The sequence below is a fragment of the Leucopleurus acutus genome, assembly GCF_964270905.1.
Source record: "Leucopleurus acutus genome assembly, chromosome: 3".
In the NCBI taxonomy this organism is placed as follows: domain Eukaryota; kingdom Metazoa; phylum Chordata; class Mammalia; order Artiodactyla; family Delphinidae; genus Leucopleurus; species Leucopleurus acutus.
This window is the reverse complement of record NC_139145.1, coordinates 73,298,084-73,320,862: the sequence shown is the minus strand read 5'-3', so window position 1 is coordinate 73,320,862 and position 22,779 is coordinate 73,298,084. Positions and strand designations below refer to the sequence as shown.

The 22,779-nt window shown below is 42.3% G+C and overlaps 1 protein-coding gene across 1 annotated transcript in view; it reads right to left on the bottom strand.

Annotated features, from left to right (window-relative positions):
* Positions 1-21,448: 21,448 nt before the first annotated feature.
* Positions 21,449-22,779, bottom strand: part of ZNF608 (zinc finger protein 608) — a 102,400-nt gene continuing 101,069 nt past the window's right edge. The window contains exon 8 of the mRNA XM_082835049.1: positions 21,449-21,587. Coding sequence (XP_082691175.1) covers positions 21,502-21,587 — 86 coding nt within the window. The 3' untranslated portion in view covers positions 21,449-21,501. The remainder of the gene's footprint in view (positions 21,588-22,779) is intronic.

Genomic DNA, 22,779 nt, shown 5'->3' with positions numbered 1-22,779 from the left:
TCCTTCCAAGTCTGTTGTTGTTTTTCTTTCCAAGCAATTTTGTTTGTGCAGAATTCCCCTTATGCAGCTATTCGTTATCTTTGTTGTGAATAAACTCTGAAAATCTAAACTGTGCCAAATGACTATTTTGTCCAGATGATAGATTGTCAAGGACCAAGCTTTCAATCAGATGACTCACACAGTGGCCACAAGAGTGATGGCAGCCCTTCTTTATTTGGCACAAGAAAATGAGTGTTCTGAGCTAAGGCTGTGCAGTGAGTCTAATTTAAGGACTCAGCGTGAAGACATAGACGGCCAAAAATAAAAACGTTCTTTCATCTTCTTATATCATGGAGGACTATATGTGACTACTAACGAGAAAAAATTATACATAATGAGGCAACTTTTTTCATCGCTACGATTAGAAAGAGAAATTGTTTAAACATTGAAGTGACTGCTCAAAACAAAGTATTTCATAAAGTTCACCTCAGAAATGTAAATTTGAATATTTAAATTAAAATAATTCTCACAATTAAAAAGTTTAGTTAACTACACATCAGAGGGGAAAAAAGACAATTTTAGCAAAAGAAAAAAAAAAGAGTATTGCTCCAAAACAGTCTTCACAGAAAGAGGTTTTATCCTGTGTTTGCAAGACAGGATCTTAGAATCTGCTAGGAATAAGAAAGATGGAGAGAGAAAGAAAGGGAGATGGGGGGAGGAAAGATAACTTCAGTTCTTGTGTTTGGATTTTGGAAAAAAGAAGGGTTTACATGAAAGCTCAGATAAAAGAAATGGAAGAATCGCCACAATCGTCATGTTCAACTTTTACTGAACATTTTGCCCTTGAAGATAGAAGGAATTGCTGTATTTCAAGACCAATAATTCCTAAATCAATTTATCAGCAAGTTCTGTAGCTGTTGGATAAAAACAAAGTTAATGGTAGGATGGGGTAAGGGAACTGAAAGCAGAAAAAACCTGAGTATTAAAAGGGACAAGATTACAGATACAAATTTCAAAATATGTAATATAAATTTCATATACACACACAGAGAAACATCTGGAAGGATATGCACCAACCAATGAGAAATGGTTATTCTTTAGGAGTTGGGGGGAGGACTAAGAGGGGAGACTTTTATTTCTTTTATTATTCCTTTTTGCTTAAATTAATTCTTAAAATAATCATTTAGTTATATATGATTTGTGCAATGAAAAAATTATATAACAGAAATAAAAATGTTTAAAACATGAGAATAAGGATTTCTGGTACAAACAATGAGACAGTTTGACTCAGGATTTCTCTTTTCTTCCTGGAAACTGTTCTGAACAGCCATGACCATGCAAAAAAAAATTTTGTGTAACACTTGGATACCAAGAACACTACAAATGTATTATTATTATTATTATTATTATTATTATTAATGCTGTCTCAGACAGATGAGATCAAGCAGATCCCCAAAAGAAGCTGTCCTGAAGTGAGAGAGTGGCATGGACATATATACACTACCAAATGTAAAATAGATAGCTAGTGGGAAGCAGCCGCATAGCACAGGGAGATCAGCTCGGTGCTTTGTGACCACCTAGAGGGGTGGGATAGGGAGGGTGGGAGAGAGACGCAAGAGGGAAGAGGTATGGGGATATATGTATATGTATAGCTGATTCACTCTGTTATAAAGCAGAAACTAACACACCACTGTAAAGCAATTATACTCCAACAAAGATGTTAAAAAAAAAAAAAAAGAAGCTGTCCTGGAAGCAGCAGAGAGCAGCCTGGGAAGGCTTGAAGGGATTCAAGAGGGCTGCAGGTCCCAACAAGTATAAGTACAAATACTCTTAGAATGAAAGGGATACTCTAAGTGAAAGATTAAAGAGCATGTCACTCTGGAACAGCAGAGATGAAACAGAGCTAAGATCATGCTATTAGGTCAGAGAAGCAAAGGAAGCATGACTGCACAGCACAGAGATACCATATTGAAGCACAGTGTCCCTCAGGCAGCAAAGGAAAGCATCTTGAGTGACAAAGCCTAGAATTTCATCTTGTCCTTATCCCCACCCCTAACAAACCATCCTATAAATAGATGGTCCAGGAAAATCAAACCCAATCAATCATGCATAGCATAATTACCACAATATTTTTTTAAAGAATTTTTTGAAAGCATCAAAGCTTAGCAACAGCTTAAAAATACACTCAGAAAAATACTGCCATAGAGTAGATGAGCTTATAATCACAAATTTTACCATGATATTAAAAAAAAATGAAACAATTATCTCCATAAAGGAAGACCACAAAATAAAAATGCAAGAATGCAGAGCAGAGGAGGGAGGGTAAAACAGGTGCTGGCAGAACTCTGGGAAAAAAATACAAGAAAAAAAAGTTAGAGAACCGAGTTTTTCTTTTTTTAAATGTAAGGAGCAAAGGGGAAAATAGAAACTGTGGAAAACCAAAAAGGAATATTAAATATAGAAATAAGCTAATAAAATGAAATAGAAATAAAGTAAAAAATCTTAATTAGAGAGACAATAATAATTATAAAAGATAAATTTTATCTAATAGATACATAAGTCAAAGGATATCCAACATATACATAATTGGAATCCTCCAGGAGGGAAAATAAAACAGAGCAAGGATTTTTAAATGATCGGTAACAAAACTTTCCTGAAATAAATGAAGACTTGTATCTACACATTCAAAAGGCATATCGTGTATTACGAAAAGTTAAAACAGAACAACCAACATTGAGACATACTCTAATTAAAGCCATGGGAATTTTAAGATGAAAAAAATAATCCTCTGGATATTTAAGGACCCAGTCATTTACAATTTTTTAAGTATGAAAAATGTTTTTATGTAACATGTTTTTTAAAAAAATCATAAAATAAAAATAGAAGAACATAGGAGGTAGAAAATAGGTGAGGACAAAAGAATATATTATAATACTGACAAAACAAAGGGTGGAAGTGAAAACATAATTAGCACACAAAAGTGACAACAAAAAAGACAACACTACAGTTGAGACAGGGAGACTATATAGAGAAAGGAGAGAACATAAGCTAATTTTTTACTGGGGACTGTAACTGGGATTATACCTTTGTACTGTATAAAGTAGCCTTTGTATGAGGTGACTATGGCTTTATATAATCCAAGAGAGTTAGATAAAATATTTATACAAAAATACAAAATATTTGTTAAAAATACAAACCTTCTCAAATATGAAAAGTAAATCACCATGTTAAAATAAACAAAGGGAAAACATAAAATAATATGACAGAAGAGAAACAAACATATCATTCATAGCCATAAAAAAAATGGGCTAAAGTTAACTACTAAAAGAAAGAGATTTTCATTTTGGATTTCATAGAGAAACTAATCTCTATTCTGCATAAAAGAGTTACATCTAAAACAAATGATTTAGAAAGCTTGAAACGAAAGGACAGGCAAAGACTTTCCAGGCAAATGCAAAATTTTAAAAATGCAAGCTTACCTCTATTGACATAGACATGTACGAGTATATGAGATGGAAAGATGACATGATTACTTTGCTTTAAGAGCTATTCTAAGCCTTCTTGTAGCTTCTGGTTCCATCAGGTACTGCCTGTCCCTAGATGCTAAGCAGGAAAAAAAAAAAAAAAAAAGGAAACCTTTCTGTTCCTCTGGGGATTAACTAACCTTAACTCCTCACTAAACTCATTTCTTGCTAAACACGTAAGCCACTATATGTCCTTTGTCTCCAAGGGTTCTAGGCTACCTTTCAAAAATGGCAGCCACAATGCAGATGAGTCCGTTGTTTAACTCCTAACAACTGGGTTTCTTAAAATGATGAAATTCTTATTTCAAAATGAGATAAAACCTCTATTTAAAGAGCTTTATATCACAATTGATATGTTTTATTTTTAACTCTGAAATATTAAGTACCATAAGAGGGTACTTGACCTTATCATTAATAAAGACATTTATTTGTTTGAGCACTTTCCTCATTAAACATGTAGGAGGATGCACATGTTATGCTAAAATAAACTATTATACACAAATAAATAAGGACAAAATTTGTACAATAAATTTCAAAGCAGTTAACATCACTGTGAAATACTTTATAACTAGCTAATAAACATTCTCCCTTGAAGTTATATATATTAAATTAACTAAACAGAGATGAGTCAAGTAGAGACAGTGAAGAGAGGCAAGAGAAATGGAGATAGCACAGAGATAGAGACAGACACCATGCCACAAATTCTCGGTGAGAGAAATGACAGCTTATTTTTAAAGTGATTCATGTCCATCATTTAAAAAAGTCGCAGTTCACAATTACATTAATTAAAAATACAGTCCTTCCTCCTCTAGGCCCCTTCACCCCACTTCCCATTCATCACAGATGACCACTGTTAACGACGTGAGAGGCTTGCCTTCCAGGTTTTCTATCCAAATGCAAATACGCTGCACAAATATGCACATATACATACACACAAACATACGGCACACACGTATATAAATACGTACTCATTTATTTACAGAAGAGGTTGTACTCCCACACCCTATGTGTAACATCCAGCAAATCCATTTAACGACATGCTGTGCCTATGATAGCATGTGAATACACAGACTTACTTCATCCTTTCCCAGGGAACCGATTGTGGCGCTACCGTTACCAGACCATGTTGATGGATGTGTAAGTAGTTCTTGGTTGCTTGAAACGATGCAGTGAACACGTCTGTCTTTGTGCAACTGAGTGAGAATAGCTGTAGGCTAAATTCCCCAAAAGGAAATTACTATGTGCATTTACATTTTTGACAACTAGTGCCAAATTTGCCCCTGACAACATTTCTCACTACAGTGTAGGAACTCTGACCCACACCTTCACCAACATTTAACCTTTGCTGTACTAATAGTAAAAAAGAATCCATTGTCCCTGTAACGTGCCATCTGACCATCTTCCGGTATTTCTATTAGTCATTGTGTTCCTTTTCTGTCAACTAGTTGTTCATACCCTTTGTCCACCTTTTCTATGAGGTTGCTGGCTCAATGCTTTTAAAAACAATCTGAGTATAAAAATTGGTCCTTTTATATATAAAATAGACAATCAACAAGGACCTACTGTACAGCACAGGGAACTTTACTCAATATTCTGTAATAACCTCTTTGGGAAAAGAGTCTGAAAAGAATGTATCCATGTATGTGTATAACTGAATCACTTTGCTGTACACCTGAAACTAACACAACATTGTAAATCAACTATACTCCAATATAAAACAAAACTGAAATTTAAAAAATAAAATAAAACAAAATCAAGATAAGTGCTGTAGGACCCTAAAAAGAATTGGCCCTTTGCCTGAGGTATTACATATTGCAAATATTTCCCCCAGTCTCTTTTTTGTTATTTGCCTTTATTAATGATGTTATTCCCCAAATGCAACTTAAATTTTTTAATGTAATCAAACTATCAACCTTTCCTTTTATGGCTTCTGAATTTGATGATATATACAGAAGCATCACTCCCACTCTGAGCATATAACTAAATTATCCATGTTTTCTTCTAGTACCATGATACTTTCACTAAATGTTTGATCCTTCTGGAACTTATTTTGTTATAAAAAGTTATGTTGGGGGCTTCCCTGGTGGCACAGTGGTTGAGAGTCCGCCTGCCGATGCAGGGGATACGGGTTCATGCCCCGGTCCGGGAGGATCCCACGTGCCGCGGAGTGGCTGGGCCCGTGAGCCATGGCCGCTGAGCCTGCGCGTCCGGAGCCTGTGCTCCGCAACGGGAGAGGCAGCAGCAGTGAGAGGCCCGCGTACCGCAAAAAAAAGCTATGTTGGATTCCAGGCTGTTTTTTTCCATACAGCCAACCAGTGAGTCGAGGTATATTTAAGGCAATAACATAGCATGTTTGCTGGTCAAGCAATGTTTGACTACAAATAAAGATGAAATTACTTTTATGCTTTCAGGTATTAATCTTACTTTTCAAAAATACTAATTGTATACTACAGTAATTTCATAAGTTTTATAATATATGTTTAGGAAACATATTCTGCAATTTACAAATAAACAACATTCTGCATTACAGGAACATGAGAAAGGAATAATCTCTAAATTCTTTTCAGCAAGACAGACTCCTTAAAAAGTGAAACCAATGATATTCCACAAAAACATTTTTAAATGACTTTCTCAGTAGAGGGTTATATACCAGTTGAAACGGCTATGCTCTTTTGCTTTATGAACGAACACTGCAATATTTTTATCCAAGTGGTAAATAGATGAGTATTCTGCCCCAGCTAACCCAAATCACAGAAATGGTGTAATTAAAGTGCATTATATGTCACCCAAAATTCATTCAAACAGGCAGGAGGAAATATATAAAGAATAACTGGAGTAGGACATCTTACGGAGTTAAGTCAAGCTTATGGCAAAGACTGAATGATGAGTTAAAAGCAGCAATGCCTCTCAATCCTAAAGGTACTACTTTATCTCCTACCTTGCAAACTTGTCCCATTCAACTTCGTCTAGAGCTTGGCTGTATCTGGTCTCTAGGACAATTCTTGTCCACTCTGTGCCCAGCACCTCCCTTTGCATCCTGGGGTGGCTGTCTTATCCTGTATGCTCTTGTCCCCTTGCCACCATGACAAGATTGAAACAGCTGGTAGACAAGCAAGTAAAATTAATATCTATGATCCACCCCACCCTCCAATAACCCGATTCTCAGCACATTTTTCTTTTTTTTTTTTTTTGCGGTACGCGGGCCTCTCACTGTTGTGGCCTCTCCCGTTGCGGAGCACAGGCTCCGGACGCGCAGGCTCATAGGCCATGGCTCACGGGCCCAGCCGCTCCGCGGCATGTGGGATCTTCCCGGACCGGGGCACGAACCCGTGTCCCCTGCATCGGCAGGCGGACTCTCAACCACTGCGCCACCAGGGAAGCCCTCAGCACTTTTATACTACACCCATCTACAAGGAGTCTGCTGATCCCTGCTGCTATAATGTTTCCTACCTCCTGCCTTTCTTAAAATCTTCCGTGCACGTGATGAAGTTGTAAGCTCATCTAAACAGACAGCTCCTCCATCCTCTTCAGAGTAAAAATCACGTCCTTACAATAGCTTATAAGACCGTAATAGTAAGCCTCCTCCCCACCCAAACACACACAGCCATCTCTTGGCCTTCATGGGATGTGCATTTGCCACACTGAAAATATTCAGTTCTGTGATAGAAGACAAGAAATCAAATGAGATGGATGCAAATCATTAGATGTGTTAAGCATAGATAATTAAATTATTTCCCTGGGAGATATGTTAGATAAAGCAAGTAGAGCATATATGTGAACCTAGATAGAAAGAAATGGAAGAACCAAGTAAATAATAAATATTCATGACACGCTAAATATACAAGAGGCACAGGAAGCACTGAATATTCATGAATATACATGAGGTCATAAAGCACTCACTATCGGTGAGGTCCTACTTTAGCCACTTGTTGGTGACACCTGTGCAAAGCCCCACCTGCCCTCTGTCCTGGACATGCAAATAAAGCCCGTAAGTGCTCCTCAGGCTAACGCACAGCTCCTGACCAGGCTCTCCAATAAAGAAAGCTGTGCTGACTCCAGGCATCGTCTTCCTCACCCTCACCTGTGGTCCTCATAACCACACCATCAGCGGGGGAGACCGATGCGACACAGAGAGAAACAGGACAAAGGAGCATTTGGTAACACAGAATTCAGGGGACATGGCCCTTCTCTTTGCTTGTACCCCAGCCTAAGCATGTCAATCCACTCCGTTTTCTTCCACTTGCTTCGAACTGTATGCTTTGGTTTAAACTGCTCCAATAAACGGTGTGATTTGTGTGTCTTAAATCTGTGAGTTTTCTGTCCCACGGCTAGGGGATAGCTTGCCTGGCTGTGTACTAGGAGGCTACCATTGCAAGGTTGGGTCCATACACGCGTGATTGACCACCCTGCTCTAGCCACACTGTTCTCCTTGCTTTCCCTTAAATTTTCCAAGCACATTCAACCTCAGCAGCTTTGTACTTCTTCCCGCTACATGAAACACTATTCTACAGACAACTACAAGACTTGCTCCCTCGTTTCCTTTAGGTGTCTCTTCCCTGAAACTCCCGTAGAAAATCATGTCATTTTCCAGCAACAATTCTCCAACACCAGCTGGGTCCTACAATTCAATTCCCTGGAGTTAGTGCAAACCCAGCAGGTTAAGGGTTCAGTCCCACACAACATCAGATACCGACCACAAATGGGGTCCCCAGGCTACCTGCAGAAGCCCAGTCAACTATAAATTTGGGAGTTCCTGCAATCTTCCTCCCCACAAGCGGGTTCGATACTTTGCTAGAATGACTCACAGAACTTGGGAAAGCATTATACTTCTGATTACAGTTTTATCATAAAGAATACAACTCAGGAACAGCCAAACGGAAGAGATGCAAAGAACAGGACATGGGGGGCGGGGGACGGTCCAGAGGTTCCATCCCTCTCCAGGCACAGCGAAGTGTTCACCCACCCAGAGGCTCCCTGGGCCTCCTGTTGAAGAGTTTTTTATTGAAATTTATTACACAGTCATGATTTATCAAATCACTGGCCACTGTGATTGAACGTAATCTCTGGTCCTTCTTCCCTCGAAAGATTCCAACCCTCTAATCCCCCAGTTGGGTCCCCTGGTGAGCAGCCCCCATCCTGAAGCTAACTTGAGACCTGCCAAGAGTCATCTCGTGAGTGTAAATTCAGGTATAGTCAAAAGGGGCTCTTCATGAATAGCGAGACACTTCTATCACTTAGGAAATTCCAAGGGTTTTAGGAGCTCTGTGCCAGGAACTGGGACAAAACAAAAAAACTTCTATTTTTATTATACCACAAAAACAGACATTTCTTCTCCTCCCCGTTCTCGCTGCCCAACTTACCATTTACCGGCACCTGACGTGCGATATATTCATTTGTGTATTTGTATACGGTCATGTCCTCCCACTAGAATGTAAACTCCATGAGGGCAGGATTTGATCTCTTTTCTTTACTGTTCTATCTCCAGCATCCAGAACAGCTTTTAGGCTAAAACAGGCGCTCAGTAAATATTTGTCACTTGAGTGAGTGGACGTCACGTCAGGACAGAGCTGACATCACCTCACCTCCTTTCTTTGAGAATCTGCTTTACCCACAGTAAAGCTGGAAAGAACAGTCCTGGGTTCTATATGACTCTGCCCTACCTCTCCCAAGTCTGGCCAGCCACATTTGGCCATGACAGGGACAGAAATCCATTGCGCCTGGCATAGGAATTTGGAGTGGGAACTGAAAGACTGAATCCATTAAATTATGGTGAAAAATGGGCCAGTGAAGTCCATAGCAGTCCCGAGTTACATTTAGTAACAGGAGCAGGGAAAGCCATAAGGAGATGGAAACAGTCAGTCTGTGAACAGAAGCACGAGAATGGGACAGCTGCACCAAAAGAAGCAGAGGTAAGAGATTATGCGACACTGGAGAGAGATTTAGGGGCTTTCTAAAAACCATCACTGTGACCTGCCAGTTCCCTTCCTATGCTTGGGTATCATGAGACTGACTCGTGAGCTTTCGATAAACCCTCTTTGTAACTAAGCTGGGTTGAATGGTTCTTGGCCACAGAGCACAGATGGTAGAGGTATAGGGCCTGTCCGAAGAAGCCACACCCAGGAGCCAGCTTAGCGATCTGTTCCCACCCCTGACCCCTCAGCCTCTGTTCCCTCAGCAAGGCAATTTATTCTAACTGCAGTACCCTCCTGGCTCACTGGACCCAACTGGGCCACTTTGATCCTCTCTCCTGGGAATCTGGAATTAGAACAGAGATGCCAGATCGTTCTGCCAGCAAGGCAAGCCACGTGTTTGGAGAATCACAGGTAGCCAGTGAGCAGCATGAGAAACAATGAGACGGGAAAGAAAGAGCAGAGAGAAAAGTCGTGATGAGAGACAGAGAGAGACTGGGGGCGGGAGGAGAGGGAAAGGGAGAGGCTGCCCCTCCCATGTCCTAGTGTCCCAAGCCCCCTTGACGCCTGTACACACCTCCTACCCCTGCTCCCTTAAGACCTCTCTGCCCTACATTAAATTTGCCTATATTGCTTCAGGTAGCTTGAACAGGTTTGTGTTATTTACGGCTGACAAGTCCTTGACTAAGGCAAGGTAGCATTAGCAAGCAGAGGTCCACAGGTGAGCCTGCCAAGCATTCAGAGGAAGCCTCAGAGGCCCTCGGAGCCGCTCGCAAGGAGTGGGACAAAGTCAGAGACACGTGGCCTTCTGGGAGGATGACGCATTCATATTCCGCACAAGTTCCTCGGTCTCCACCACCAGACAATGAAAGGGAAGTCCCTTGAGCCGACCCTGGGGATGCTGCTTGGTCACCTGCGTGACTTGAGCCCGCCTCACCGGCCAGAGTCAGTCACAGGAACATTCCTGGGCCCCAGAGACTGTCACACCGGGTTTCCAGAAACTGCTCTGCCACAGCGCGAGGCCTCTCGAGACAGTAACCACTTACTGGCTGGCCTCCAATAGGCATCAGGGCTCCCCTGGGCTGGGGGGCACTTTCTGCCTCTGATTCTGCCACTCACTGACTAGACAACCAACAGACTCCAGGCAAGGGGCAGAAATGAGTCACCCAAATGCCCCACCTCTGGGCACATCTGGCCATGCCGTCAGGGGGCCTCCTGGAGCTGCCTGCTGGGGACCTCTCCGGACTCATCCTGCTTCAGCCCCCGTGTGGGGGGCCTGGACCAGGAGACGGTCTGGTTCCCCAACTACTATCATAAAATCCATCATTTATTGTCTGTCCCTTTATCTTATCACCGAGGGGACAGTGGGGGTTTCCGGGTGGGTGGCAGACGCAAAGGCACCTGGGGATTTCTGAGGCTGAGCGTATCACACGGGAAGGTTTACGAGCTTTGGTTGCAGAGTCCCCAAAGCGAGTGCTCATCTGCGCATCAGATCTTTGCAGTCAGCAAAAGATCTGCTGGGGTCCGCTGTGCCCAGCTCTGCAGAGACACCCGGCTGATGCACAGAAGGCAGGGCGGCCGTGCCACGCTACTGGAAGGGCTGTGAGCCTGGGGGTCTGAGCTTTCAGCCCCCAGGAAACACCGGGCCCTTAGGAGGTTAGGAGGCACTCACATGGTTCCCGAATGAATTCTGCCTCCCATGCTGTTCACTTTCAAAATTCCTTCTTTGGAAGGCATTTAGTCACTAGACCTGCTAGTGGAGCCCCAGCCCATCCCTCATCAAGCGAGGGAGTCCATCCTCCGAGGGTAAGCAGGTTAGCTTATGTACACTGGAGCCCGGGGAGGGTTGGTGGAGGGGAAAGAAATTCGGGCCACTCCTCCGTCTTCTTCCTTACCAAGCGCTCTGCCCTCTGCCAGGGGAGAGCAGGGTTGAGGCAAAGAGGATCACGCCCCACCCAGTACCGGGCTACCTAGGAGTTAACACCTACTCCTGCCCTTCCAGCAACCACAAGACTCTCTTCAGAACCAGATAAGGCTCTTTCTCAACCTAAAGTCTTCAGTAACCCTAAGTCAAATGACCCCAGGCTCCAGCTTGGTTTCTCTTCCCCAAGGAATCTTCCTTGTTCTTGAAAGGGTAAGAGTTGCCCTCTGTCAGGGGGCTAAATGAGCACATAACTCCGCGCGTGCGCGTGTGCGTGTGTGTGTGCGTGTGTGTGTGTTAGGGGTGGCAGTGGCGACAGGCATCTTTTTCTCCACCAGTAGAGCCCTACTCAGCAGGTTTCTGAATCCCTTTGTCTCCTTCTGGATGTTCATTGTAGCCCATGACCTGAGGGCCTCACTACCTTAATTCTGCCCCGTCACCAGACTGTCTAGGGGAGAATGAGTTGCTACTGAGTGTGCTCTGAATTCTGCTTAAGTGCAAACAACTGCCTGCCTCCCCCCGCCCCTCTGTCCCGTATAGACCCGCACCCCAGGAGAGCCGGAGAGGACGCCAGGAGAATTTACCAAATCCCACTGGCCTCAAGGAAAGGTTCATTCCCAGACAACAAAACATTCGCCTCCGCCTTCGTCTCCCTTCACAGAACTCTGGTTCTAAGCCATGATCCCCCGCTGTCCCCCTGCATGATCCAGGGGCCCGTTCTCACCCTTCTTAGCCTGAGAAGGTCCTGACAATCTCATCTTCTTGTCCATGATGATTTAGGAGTGAGTATGTGACCCAGTTCTGGCCAAGGAGACGTGACGGGGTATGTTCCAGAGGTGTCCAAGAAACGTTTCTTCCCTCCTAAGAGAGACGCAGACTCAGTCCTGTCCCCTGGACGGGGCTCCTGGAACTCTCGTGGCCATAACAGGAGGGATAAAGGAGGACAAAGCAGGGCTTCCCTGGTGGCGCAGTGGTTGAGAGTCCGCCTGCCGATGCAGGGGACACGGGTTCGTGCCCCGGTCCGGGAAGATCCCACATGCCGCGGAGTGGCTGGGCCCGCGAGCCATGGCCGCAGTGAGAGGCCCGCGTACCGCAAAAAAAAAGAGGACAAAGCAGAGAGTGTTGCAGAGAAGCAGAACTAGTGGCACAGAAGGCTGTGCCTGGAGCTCACCCTGCTCTCTGCCTCATGTTATGGAAGAAAACGCATTTCCTTGTGGTTTAAGGCAGTCTGAGCCACAGTTTCTGTTCCACACAGCTGAAAATATCCAGGTCTACAACCACCCTGCTAGAGATGCCCTCCTCTCCATGATCGTGCCAAGAGGTCAACCCTGCTAGGCTGGGGACTGTACCCCTCTTCCACCTGCCAATAACCAGGCTAGAAATAGACCCCGCAAAATTCAGGATCTGATCTAGAACAAGGGGGTGGGTGGTTGGACTACCTTCCCTGGAGAATGATAGGGAGATGGGACCACGTTCTGTGTCCAACCTACACTCCTTTAATGATTGCATGGCGCCCAGGATGCCTTGAGCCCCTGCCCCCTGCCACCCTTATTAGGAAGAATTTTTGAATCAAATAGCATATCCTGCCCCCAGCATATACCATCTGGAACAAAGGCCTGCTGAGGCCAAGAAAAATCTAGGCCATTTCGTTTTTTTAGGCTCCCACTACGTTAAAATAAAGAAGTAGGGCTTCCCTGGTGGCGCAGTGGTTGAGAGTCTGCCTGCCGATGCAGGGGACACGGGTTCGTGCCCCGGTCCGGGTATATCCCATATGCCGCGGAGCGGTTGGGCCCGTGAGCCATGGCCGCTGAGCCTGCACGTCTGGAGCCTGTGCTCCAAAACAGGAGAGGCCACAGCAGTGAGAGGCCCGCTACCGCAAAAGAAATAAAAATAAAAATAAATAAAGAAGTAATTCCAATACAAGAAATCAGTATAGTTTAAATGTTTACATTCTGCAAATGTTAAGTATGTTTCCCATATCCCCTCCTCCCACTTCAGTGTACATAAAATGCTCTAGAAAAGGATCTGGTTATGGAAAATGAATTTAAAGCTGTGGTTTGAAGGTCTTCCCTTTCTCATCTTTTCAGAAGCCCTCTGGGACAGTAAGTATAACATCATTTGGAGCTGATCAAAGGTCTGAACTGGAGATCCTTTGTCAGACTCCCTGATGGTCTCTTCCAGAATCACAAAAGCATCAGCTTTTCCCGGTAACCAGACACCCAAGCACCCATTCCCACCAAGCCTCACTCTTGAATTCTGAGCTTTTAATTATCCAGTGTAGCTGGTAGAGGATTAAAGGTGGCAAGGACCACCAAGACAGCCAGAAAAAAAGTAAAAATTTTGGCAACTTCTGCCGGCAATGTGCTGAGGCCCCTCCGGGCTTCCAGGTTCCGGGTCTGGGTTGCCACCCGCTCCTGAAAGACTCTACAGGGCTTTGTCTCATAAAAACTAGAGACAAAGGCTATGTTTCCCTCACTGGCCCCTCTGAAAGTAATACATACCTCAGAAAAGGAAAAAGCTGGCTAGCTTTTGTTAATTACCTAGGGAGTTTAGGATCCCTTTTCTGAAGCAGCACAGCACAGTGGTCATGAAGCCAGACCATCACTTACAGAGCGGCATGAACTCAGACAAAGTACTTTACCTCTGTGCCTCAGTTTTCTCAACTCTAAAGGGGAAAAGTAGTTGGGTCGTTACATGCATTAAGTGAATTGTTTTATGTGATGTGTTTAAGAACAGTGTCTAGTGCACAGTAAATCCTATGTAATTATTTATTGTGTTCCGATTCCTACCCAGGCAGAAAGGAACTTGTGTTGGGTGGATGGCAGGCAGAACAATGACCTCTCACAGAGGTCTACTTCCTAATCCCTAGAACCCATGAATATGTTGAGTTACATGGCAAAGGGAAATGCAGATTGCAAACGGAATTAAGATTGCTAATCCACTGACCTGACCTTGAAATGAGGATATTATCCTGGATTATCTGGTGGACCCAATTTAATCAAGGATTCTTATAAGACGGAGCAGGAGAGGAAGCAGAGCTGTGATGACAAAGTTAAAAACAAAACAAAACAAAAAGAACACCTCCATAAATCAGTGGAAAGATGAGTCAATAAATAATGATTCTGGTGCCCCAACTTTTCTGACTAAAGGAATAATGGTTGCTTTAAAACACTGAAGGTAAATAAAATAACTTTCAAGTTTTCTAATAACGGAAAGCATAGTGCCATGTTAAGTCTCCTGGCTTGAAAATGAGGGGGTTCTGATGCCCTTGAAAGATACAAGGTCATGATTCCATCCCTCAAGAGCTCAGTTTCTTGGAGGGATGTGAAACTGGCTTTATTTTGTATGTTAACTTTGATCCACTTGCAGTAGCTGCCCGGAGAGCTGAGCTGAAAAGATGGTGAGGTCTCACCCACACATAGCTGGAGAGCCGCAATGATTAGCCATTTCTGCTATAAACTCAGGCAAGGAGTTTCGTCCCACCTGCACCTACTTGAAATTCCATGAGGAGTCAGAATGACCACAGACGGGCCAGGGCCATACACCTGACCAGACCATAAACTTGGACTCTGAACTGGCCCACATTCATGGGCATCATCAGTGTCTTGTATTCATGATGGCCCTGGAGAACTTTATTTCCTCTCAATTTCCAGGTCTGTCCTGTTTCCTTTCATTTTATTTTCACATGTCTAAGTTAAAAAAAAAAAAAAAATCTTCACAGAAATGTATAGTGCATCTGAGAAGCTTCCAAAGTTTATTCTTGTACATGAATCGAATGGCACTACCTGTGGGAAGGAAAAACTCCCAGCATCTACTTAAGAATGACTCCTTTCTCCAGGTTTTCTAACTGGAAAGTCTTCACACTGGGGAAAAAAATAATACGTATTTTAGAGAGCTAGTGTGAGGATTTTAAACAATATACGTAAAGTGTATTTTGCTAACTGATGTGCTGTGAGTCAAATTCAGCCCTCAGACGTGGTTTTTAGACTGAATTCATTTTCAACCTATAAAAACTATTAATTATTAGGTTAAAACCTAGATCATCCAACTCTCTTTAAAAAGCTAAAAGATCTGGTCCAACTTCATCCATGTTGGTCAAATGAGCATCCCCCATTATATTTTCATGGGTTCACCAGGCACCACTGATGCCTTTTATATCTTCTAAAGCAACAAAAAACAAGAAAATGCACCAGTCTATCTGTGGGCCGGGGGCTAGGCAGGAGATCTGAATTTCATGACCAGCTGACTGTCACAACTTGGGCTGGGGGTGGGGGTGGGGGGTGTGGTTAGAAACTGCTGGGGACAACTGGTGGGTAGAGGTAGCTCAACATCCTATACGATAAACAGGACAGCCCCCTACTCCCATCGCCCAGCACAGACTTTTCCCGTCCAAAATGTCCACAGTGCCAAGGCTGGGAACCCCTGCTTTAGAGAGTGATTTTGTTAAAAAATAAAAAAGAAACCACAACGGAGGAACTGCTAATAGTGGGTTTCACTCTGTTTTCTCTCCTAAAGTTAACTGAAAGCAAACAACATTTATGACTCAAGCTTTTGCAGGAAGCAGGGGATGGACGACTGTGGTTAGTGACAAAAAACAGTAATAAATGGCTTTGCCTGTCTTGTCTCTTTTTCAGAGTCAGGGAGGGAATGAAATGACCAGTAATTATCATTTAAACTGCTGTTTTATCCTCTATCAATCAGAGCTATTCATTCTGGTTACTCTCAGACCTTTGGGCTGAAACCACACTAAATCAGGGTCACGGCCAGGGTGAATATATAAGGCCAGTCTTTTCATTCTGTAAGTGCTAATGACCTGGGCTGAACATCAATGGCGCGTTTCCATGAAAAAGCCATCTGAGATCCTAATCTAGGAACAAACGGTTCTATACACGGAGCCTATTACCTTGTTTTTAATATTCTGTATTCGCTGGGACCACAGCTGTAAACAACTCTTCAGTCTCATTTCTCCATGAAGTTAATTTGCACTGTGTCAGCACTGCAGGCTTTTTGCATATGTTCAGGACAAGCTGATATGAGCAGGCCTGGAATGAATAATGTTTAGTAAAATCAATAAACCCTATTATTAGTCACTAAGGGGACTGATTTTATGTCTATAAAAGTAAAACAATTAGAACCGTATTAATGGCAGATTCATCATAGTAATATAATGGAGCCAAGTAGGCTTGTCTTCTGGGAATCTTTAATTTACCATTCAGTACTGACTATGTACTCAGCCAGAGAAATGGCACACATAATATAAACAAGCTCTGGCCTTTGGCAATTCATGTTGTCATCAGCAGAGACAACACTGTAACAGTAAGGGGAAGAAGTAAAACTTCATTCAGTGATTAATGGAAACCAGTCATGAATAATGTTCCAGTAAGAACCTGGAGGGAGAGCCTATTCTAACTGCATTCTGCTTTCGGTCATATATCTCTTTGTATCTATCAGCACTCCTGTTTACTACAGTAGCAGAGTTAAGCACGGTCTGAGGCCCATATTTACACTCTACCTATTTAGGCACCTAACTAGAAGTAACTATAAGCCTGGTGCGTAATAAGCATATATCTAGGTGCGTAATAAGCATATATCTAATCATTGTGCAGCTCAGGCGAGATTGGCTTCCCTATGATTTTTTAAAATATTTATTACTAAAGGCAGGAAAATCATCAGGAATCCACAGTATCCCCCAGCCACCACCAGGAACGTGATAACACGGCTGGTGAAGATGTAAATTGACCTTAGTTCTGGTCCTGTGTTTCGACGCTGAATTGTTTAGCCAGTTCTAGAACTGGAGCAGCACGTAGGCAACCAAATGTCATACTTTAAACAGTATTCTGAACAGAGGAAACATACTTGTTTAACTGGTATAAGACAAATTACATCAGGTCTTCAAGGACACATCAAGACATGGTCTAAGAACTGAAAAAAATGTGACAACTTTAAAAAGTGATGAAAAATAGGTGAAATACGCTGACGTGTAGCTAACACCATAAACAATGTTTGACAAAAGTCATAAGAAAAGCCGCTTTCAGGTGGCTTCCAAAAGTAGAGGAAGTATTTTTGATTGCAATTATCTATTCACTTGTGAAGCAAAGGCCCCCAAGTAGGAAAACTAACCAAATTATACCAAGACAAATTCTGTCAACTTAAAGAACCGTCTTAGGAAAAACCAAGGGGGTAGAACTCTTATTAGTAGTTATAGTAAAATCATTAAAACTTACAGCTGGGATAAACCATCGACCAGTCCAAACACATGACACACGCCCCAACTCTAGGGCTTTGGCTCTGCTTTTGCATCTCACTGCAATGTTCCCCCCACCGGATATGTGCATGACTGCTTCCTCATCTCCGTGAGTGAGGCCTTTCCTGATCACTCCAGCTGTATTGGGTTGGCCAAAAAGTTCCTTCGGCTTTTAAGTAAAAATAAATAAATTTTCACCAAGAACTTTATTGAACAACATATTCACCGTTTTGTTCCACTATCTTCTGCCATTTTTCAGGCAACTTCATAATTCCATCTTCCCAAAATTTTTTACCTTTTTGAGCAAAGAACTCTTCCAGGTGCCTTTTACAGTCTTCCAGGGAATTGAAATTTTTCCCATTAAGAGAATTTTGTAAAGATCGAAATAAATGGAAATCCAAAGGTGCAGGGCTTCCCTGGTGGCGCAGTGGTTGAGAGTCCGCCTGCCGATGCAGGGGACACGGGTTCGTGCCCCGGTCCGGGGAGATCCCACATGCCGCGGAGCGGCTGGGCCCGTGAGCCATGGCCGCTGAGCCTGCGCGTCCGGAGCCTGTGCTCCGCAACGGGAGAGGCCACAACAGTGAGAGGCCCGCGTACCGCAAAAACAAAAACAAAAACAAAGGTGCAATGTCTGGTGAATATGGGGGATGAATCAGAACCTCCCAGCCAAGCTGTAACCGTTTTTGCCTGGTCATCGAAGAAACATGTGGCCTTCAGTTATCCTGGCAGAAGATTATGCATTTTCTGTTGACTAGTTCTGGATGCGTTTCATCAAGTGCTGCTTTCTGTTGGTCTAAGTGGGGACAGTGCTTGTTGGAATTAATGGTTTGGTTTTCTGGAAGGAGCTCATAATAGAGAACTCCCTTCCAATCCCACCAAATACACAACATCACCGTCTTTGGATGAAGACCGGCCTCTGGTGTGGTTCGCTTGCCCCACGATCTCTTCCGTTCCACGTTACTGTACAGTATCCACTTTTCATCGTCCGTCACAATTTGTTTTAAGAACGGAACATTTTCGTTACGTTTGAGAATCGCGTGCGGAAATACAGTCAAGAAGGTTTCTTTCTCGCTTAACTTAATGTGGAACCCAAACATCAAAGCGATTAACATAACCAAGCTGGTGCAAATGATTTTCAGCGTTTGATTTGGACATTTTGAGTATGTTGGTTATATCCTGGGTGGTATAATGTTGATTGTTCTCAATTAATGTCTCGATTTGATCGCCATCAACTTCAACTGGTCTACCTGACCGTGGAGCATTGCCCAAAGAGAAGTCTCCAGCATGAAACTTTGCAAACTACTTTTAACACGTTCCATCAGTCACAGCACCTTCTCCACGAATCGTTTTTTTGTGATTCAGTTGTGTTTCTTACCTTTCTTGAAATAATAAAGCATAATATGCCGAAAATGTTGTTTTTCTTCCATCTTCAATATTAGAATGGCTACACAAAAATTCACCAGGTTTGATAAGGTTTTTTTTTTAATGCACGCTAATATGACAGCTGTCACAATACAATCTAACAAAACTGTTTCGAATGAAGTTAAAAGACAACTAAGCGCTACTTACTAGAGCCATCTTACAGGAAAAAACCGAATGAACCTTTTGGCCAACCCAATAGTTACAAACACCCACACATCCCTCATGCCCACTCCCAGACTTTATTTTTCTCCGGGGCATTTATCAACCGTCTAACATACTCCACATAGTACTTACATATTTTATTATGCTTACCCCACCTACTAGAAAATGCAAACTCTATGAGGGCAGGAATTTTTGTCTGCTTTGTTCATGGCTATATCCCAGCACATGTACAGTGCCTGGGATAAAGCAGGTGCTCAGAAAGCACTTGCTGGGAAGGAGGGAGAAAGGGAGGGAAAAAGGGAAGCAAGGAAAAGGAAAAAAAGTGAGAAAGCAGTTAATTCTGTATGTTCGGCATAACATACGCTTGTAAAACAATTTAATGACAAGTCAAGTTTTCACACATTTTACCTACTGTCCACACGTCACAAGCCTGACATCTCTGGAGTATCATTCCATACCACAGAAACCTGTATGTATCAATTTGTAGTGACATTATACTCTGTATTTGAGTAAATACCCAATAAAGATACATATATCCGCTGGATTCAATCCACTTATTTGGTTGTTAAACCTGGGTGTCATATAAGAAAAGTCAGTATTTCTGTACTGTATCTTATGCAATGGACATTCATAATATTAAGGAACCTTTCTTTGGGAATTAGAAATACTATCAGCCAGCTAGAAATAACATGAGACAGACAAGAAGCCATTATATATATTAAAAAAAAAAAACCTTTTTAATTCTGATTGCCAAATTATTTAAGGCAGGTATAAAAAAGGAAAGCATTCAATATACATTTTACATAAAATAAACTAGATTACAGCATAAAACAAGTAACCAGGCAATGGCGTTAAAGTCTCTCTCTTCTAAAACTGGATAATTGTAAACATTAAAAAAAAAAAAAAAAGGACTGCAGGACTATTCAAGTAATAGAACAATCACAGATGTCTCTGGTATGCAGGCTATTGGGTTATTTGCCATTCAAGATTATCAAAAATGACACCTCATTATTCACAGATGCTCATTATTTCCCCGTTTTAATCTTTACATTATATACAACACAGTTTTTGTGGTACTGGCAACCCCATGCCTTCCAAAAGTATTTTTTCCACAATACACAAGTACAAACAGTGACTACAGGAACATTTTACACTGATGCATCTTAACAGGAGCCACCAAACAGACATCTAAATTGTACCCAAGTGTCGTCATCACAGTTAGCCTTTCTGAGGGGCTTACGGGAAATATATGAAGGATACGCAAGGTTCAGGCACACTGATACATAACATTATTTATTTACAATTGAAAAGCAAAAGGAAAAGAAAGTAAGCAGCCTTCCGTGGCTAACACTTCTCAATTTGACAAGCACATCTTTTATCTCCTTTACTGAGCAGTTTGCGACCCGGCAGCAGACCCTGTGTGTGCGAGCCTGGTTACTGATACAAAAAGTATAGAATATATATGTGTGTGTGTGTGTGTGTGTGTGTGTGTGTGTGTGTGTGTGTGTGTGTGCGCGCGCGTGTGTGTGTGCGTGTGCATGTGTGTGTATATACATATATGTATACGTATATATATATATATATATATAAAAAACAGAAGTTTAATTACAGCAACATTTGTTACTCTCTGATAAAATCTGTAATTTACAAAAATGAAATGACTGGTTTTTGCCTGCCATTAAGGCATTTCAAATTAACACCATGGAACTGATGTCTGTATAAAGCGCTTCCCCATGTGATCCAGTCACATGACAACGTACATTTCCAATCTTGTTATTCTCTGCAAGAGAAAAGAAAACCTTAGCAGAGGGGTTCCATCCACATTTGACACTGAAAATATGAAAACTGTAAGACCAACAGACATTTTAATTCTATTCAGTCAATGGAACTCAATTCCATAGAAAGTGAATGAACACAAGGGTAATGACAGACAACGTGAAAAATAAATTATTTTCCTTTTTAACACAACTTGAGGGGTAATTGAAAATATCAAAGAACAAACATTACCTTTAGCACTATGGAAATACATTCCTCCATTTGCAACTTCATTTTTAAACATAATAAAACAAAGGGAGTCATGGTGAATTATTTTAACAAAGCAGTGAAGACAACCTAAGAAAGTTTCAACCGTTTAAGACACAGGTCAGTTAATCACTAACGTACATTACAGCTATAAGAATGGAATAGAAGTTGCATGTGAAGCATAGTGGTAAAATAAGCACATTCACTCCAATAGCAAACCCTTAGGAGCTAAGTGTTTGGTCTAAAAAGCCTACACTTGCTTCCTCCCACCATTAAGATGTCTCTACCTAGAAAACTGATTCAAAACATAGAGGCTCTTTACCTTCTTTGTGCAGGAAACATTCCTGATGCAGATGCCTGGGCAGCCACCTGCTGAGAGGCAACGAGGGCAGCAGAGGTCAAGCCTAATGGGGAAAAAAATGCAGGCTTTCTGTGACTTTCAGAAATGTAAAAGTAGATGCAGGCCCAATGGTGAAAGGCTGCAGACCCCGCGAGTAGCCATCTGTCCTTTCAACACACACACATGAAATGTTTCATGCATCGAGGACAGACTACAAACTGCTCGGTCTAACCAGTACCCATCCCTTCATTGAATACTCGGCGGTTTTCTTAATAGCTATTCAAAGTGAATACAGCATTCCATCTCTCTGGCTCTGCGTGGTGCTAAATGGTTTGCACGCATTCCTGAATAGGAAGCTCAGGAGGAATGACAGGTACCAGGTAACAACAGGAATCAGAAGTCACAGTGAATTATAGAAGCGACACTCTATTTGCTTAGAATACAATACTTTCATAATAACTTTTACCACTTTAACGTCTTCCCCAGTGATTGAACACCAATGTATCCCATAAGGTACATGGAATCACTGAATTGAGCTTAGAAATAGTCTTAACTTTTACCCTGCAAGAGAAAGGGAGCGGTAAGAGAATGTAATAGCTCCAAATGGCAAGAAGTTGCCTAACAGAAAATTCTTTAGAAAACCATCCCGGAAAAAAATAGAGGAAACAGATGTAAACTTCGGGAAGCTGACTCTCTCCTTCTATGTCCTCTATGGTCTCTTTTAACACCACTATTTGACACCAAGCAACATGAGCTGAATAAATTAAAATGACCCCTTCACGTGGGGATAGCGCTTCCTACTTTTGGAAGTACCTTCAAACATATTATTGTTTGTTATTATTGTTTTCAGACAGCAGAGTAAGAGGCAACTTGGCAAGCACTGCAGACCAAATTGTGTGCTTCCAAAATTCCTATGTGGAAGCCTTAACCCCCCAATGTGACTGTGTTTGGAGACAGGACCTATAAGGAGGTAATTAAGGTTAAATGAGGTCCTATAGGTAGGGGCCTGAACCAACAGGATTAGTGTCCCTATAAGAAGAGATAGGAGAGAGTAACTCTCTTCCCCGCTGCGGCCCCCCAGCTCTCCCCGTTCACAAAGAGGTCACAGGAGCACACAGCAAGACGGCGTCCGTCCACGAGCTGGAGGAGAGCTCTCACCAGAAACCAACCATGCTGGCATCCTGATCTCAGACTATAAGCCTCCAGAACTATGAACAGAAATACATTTCTGTTGTTTAAAGCCATAAAAACTGTGG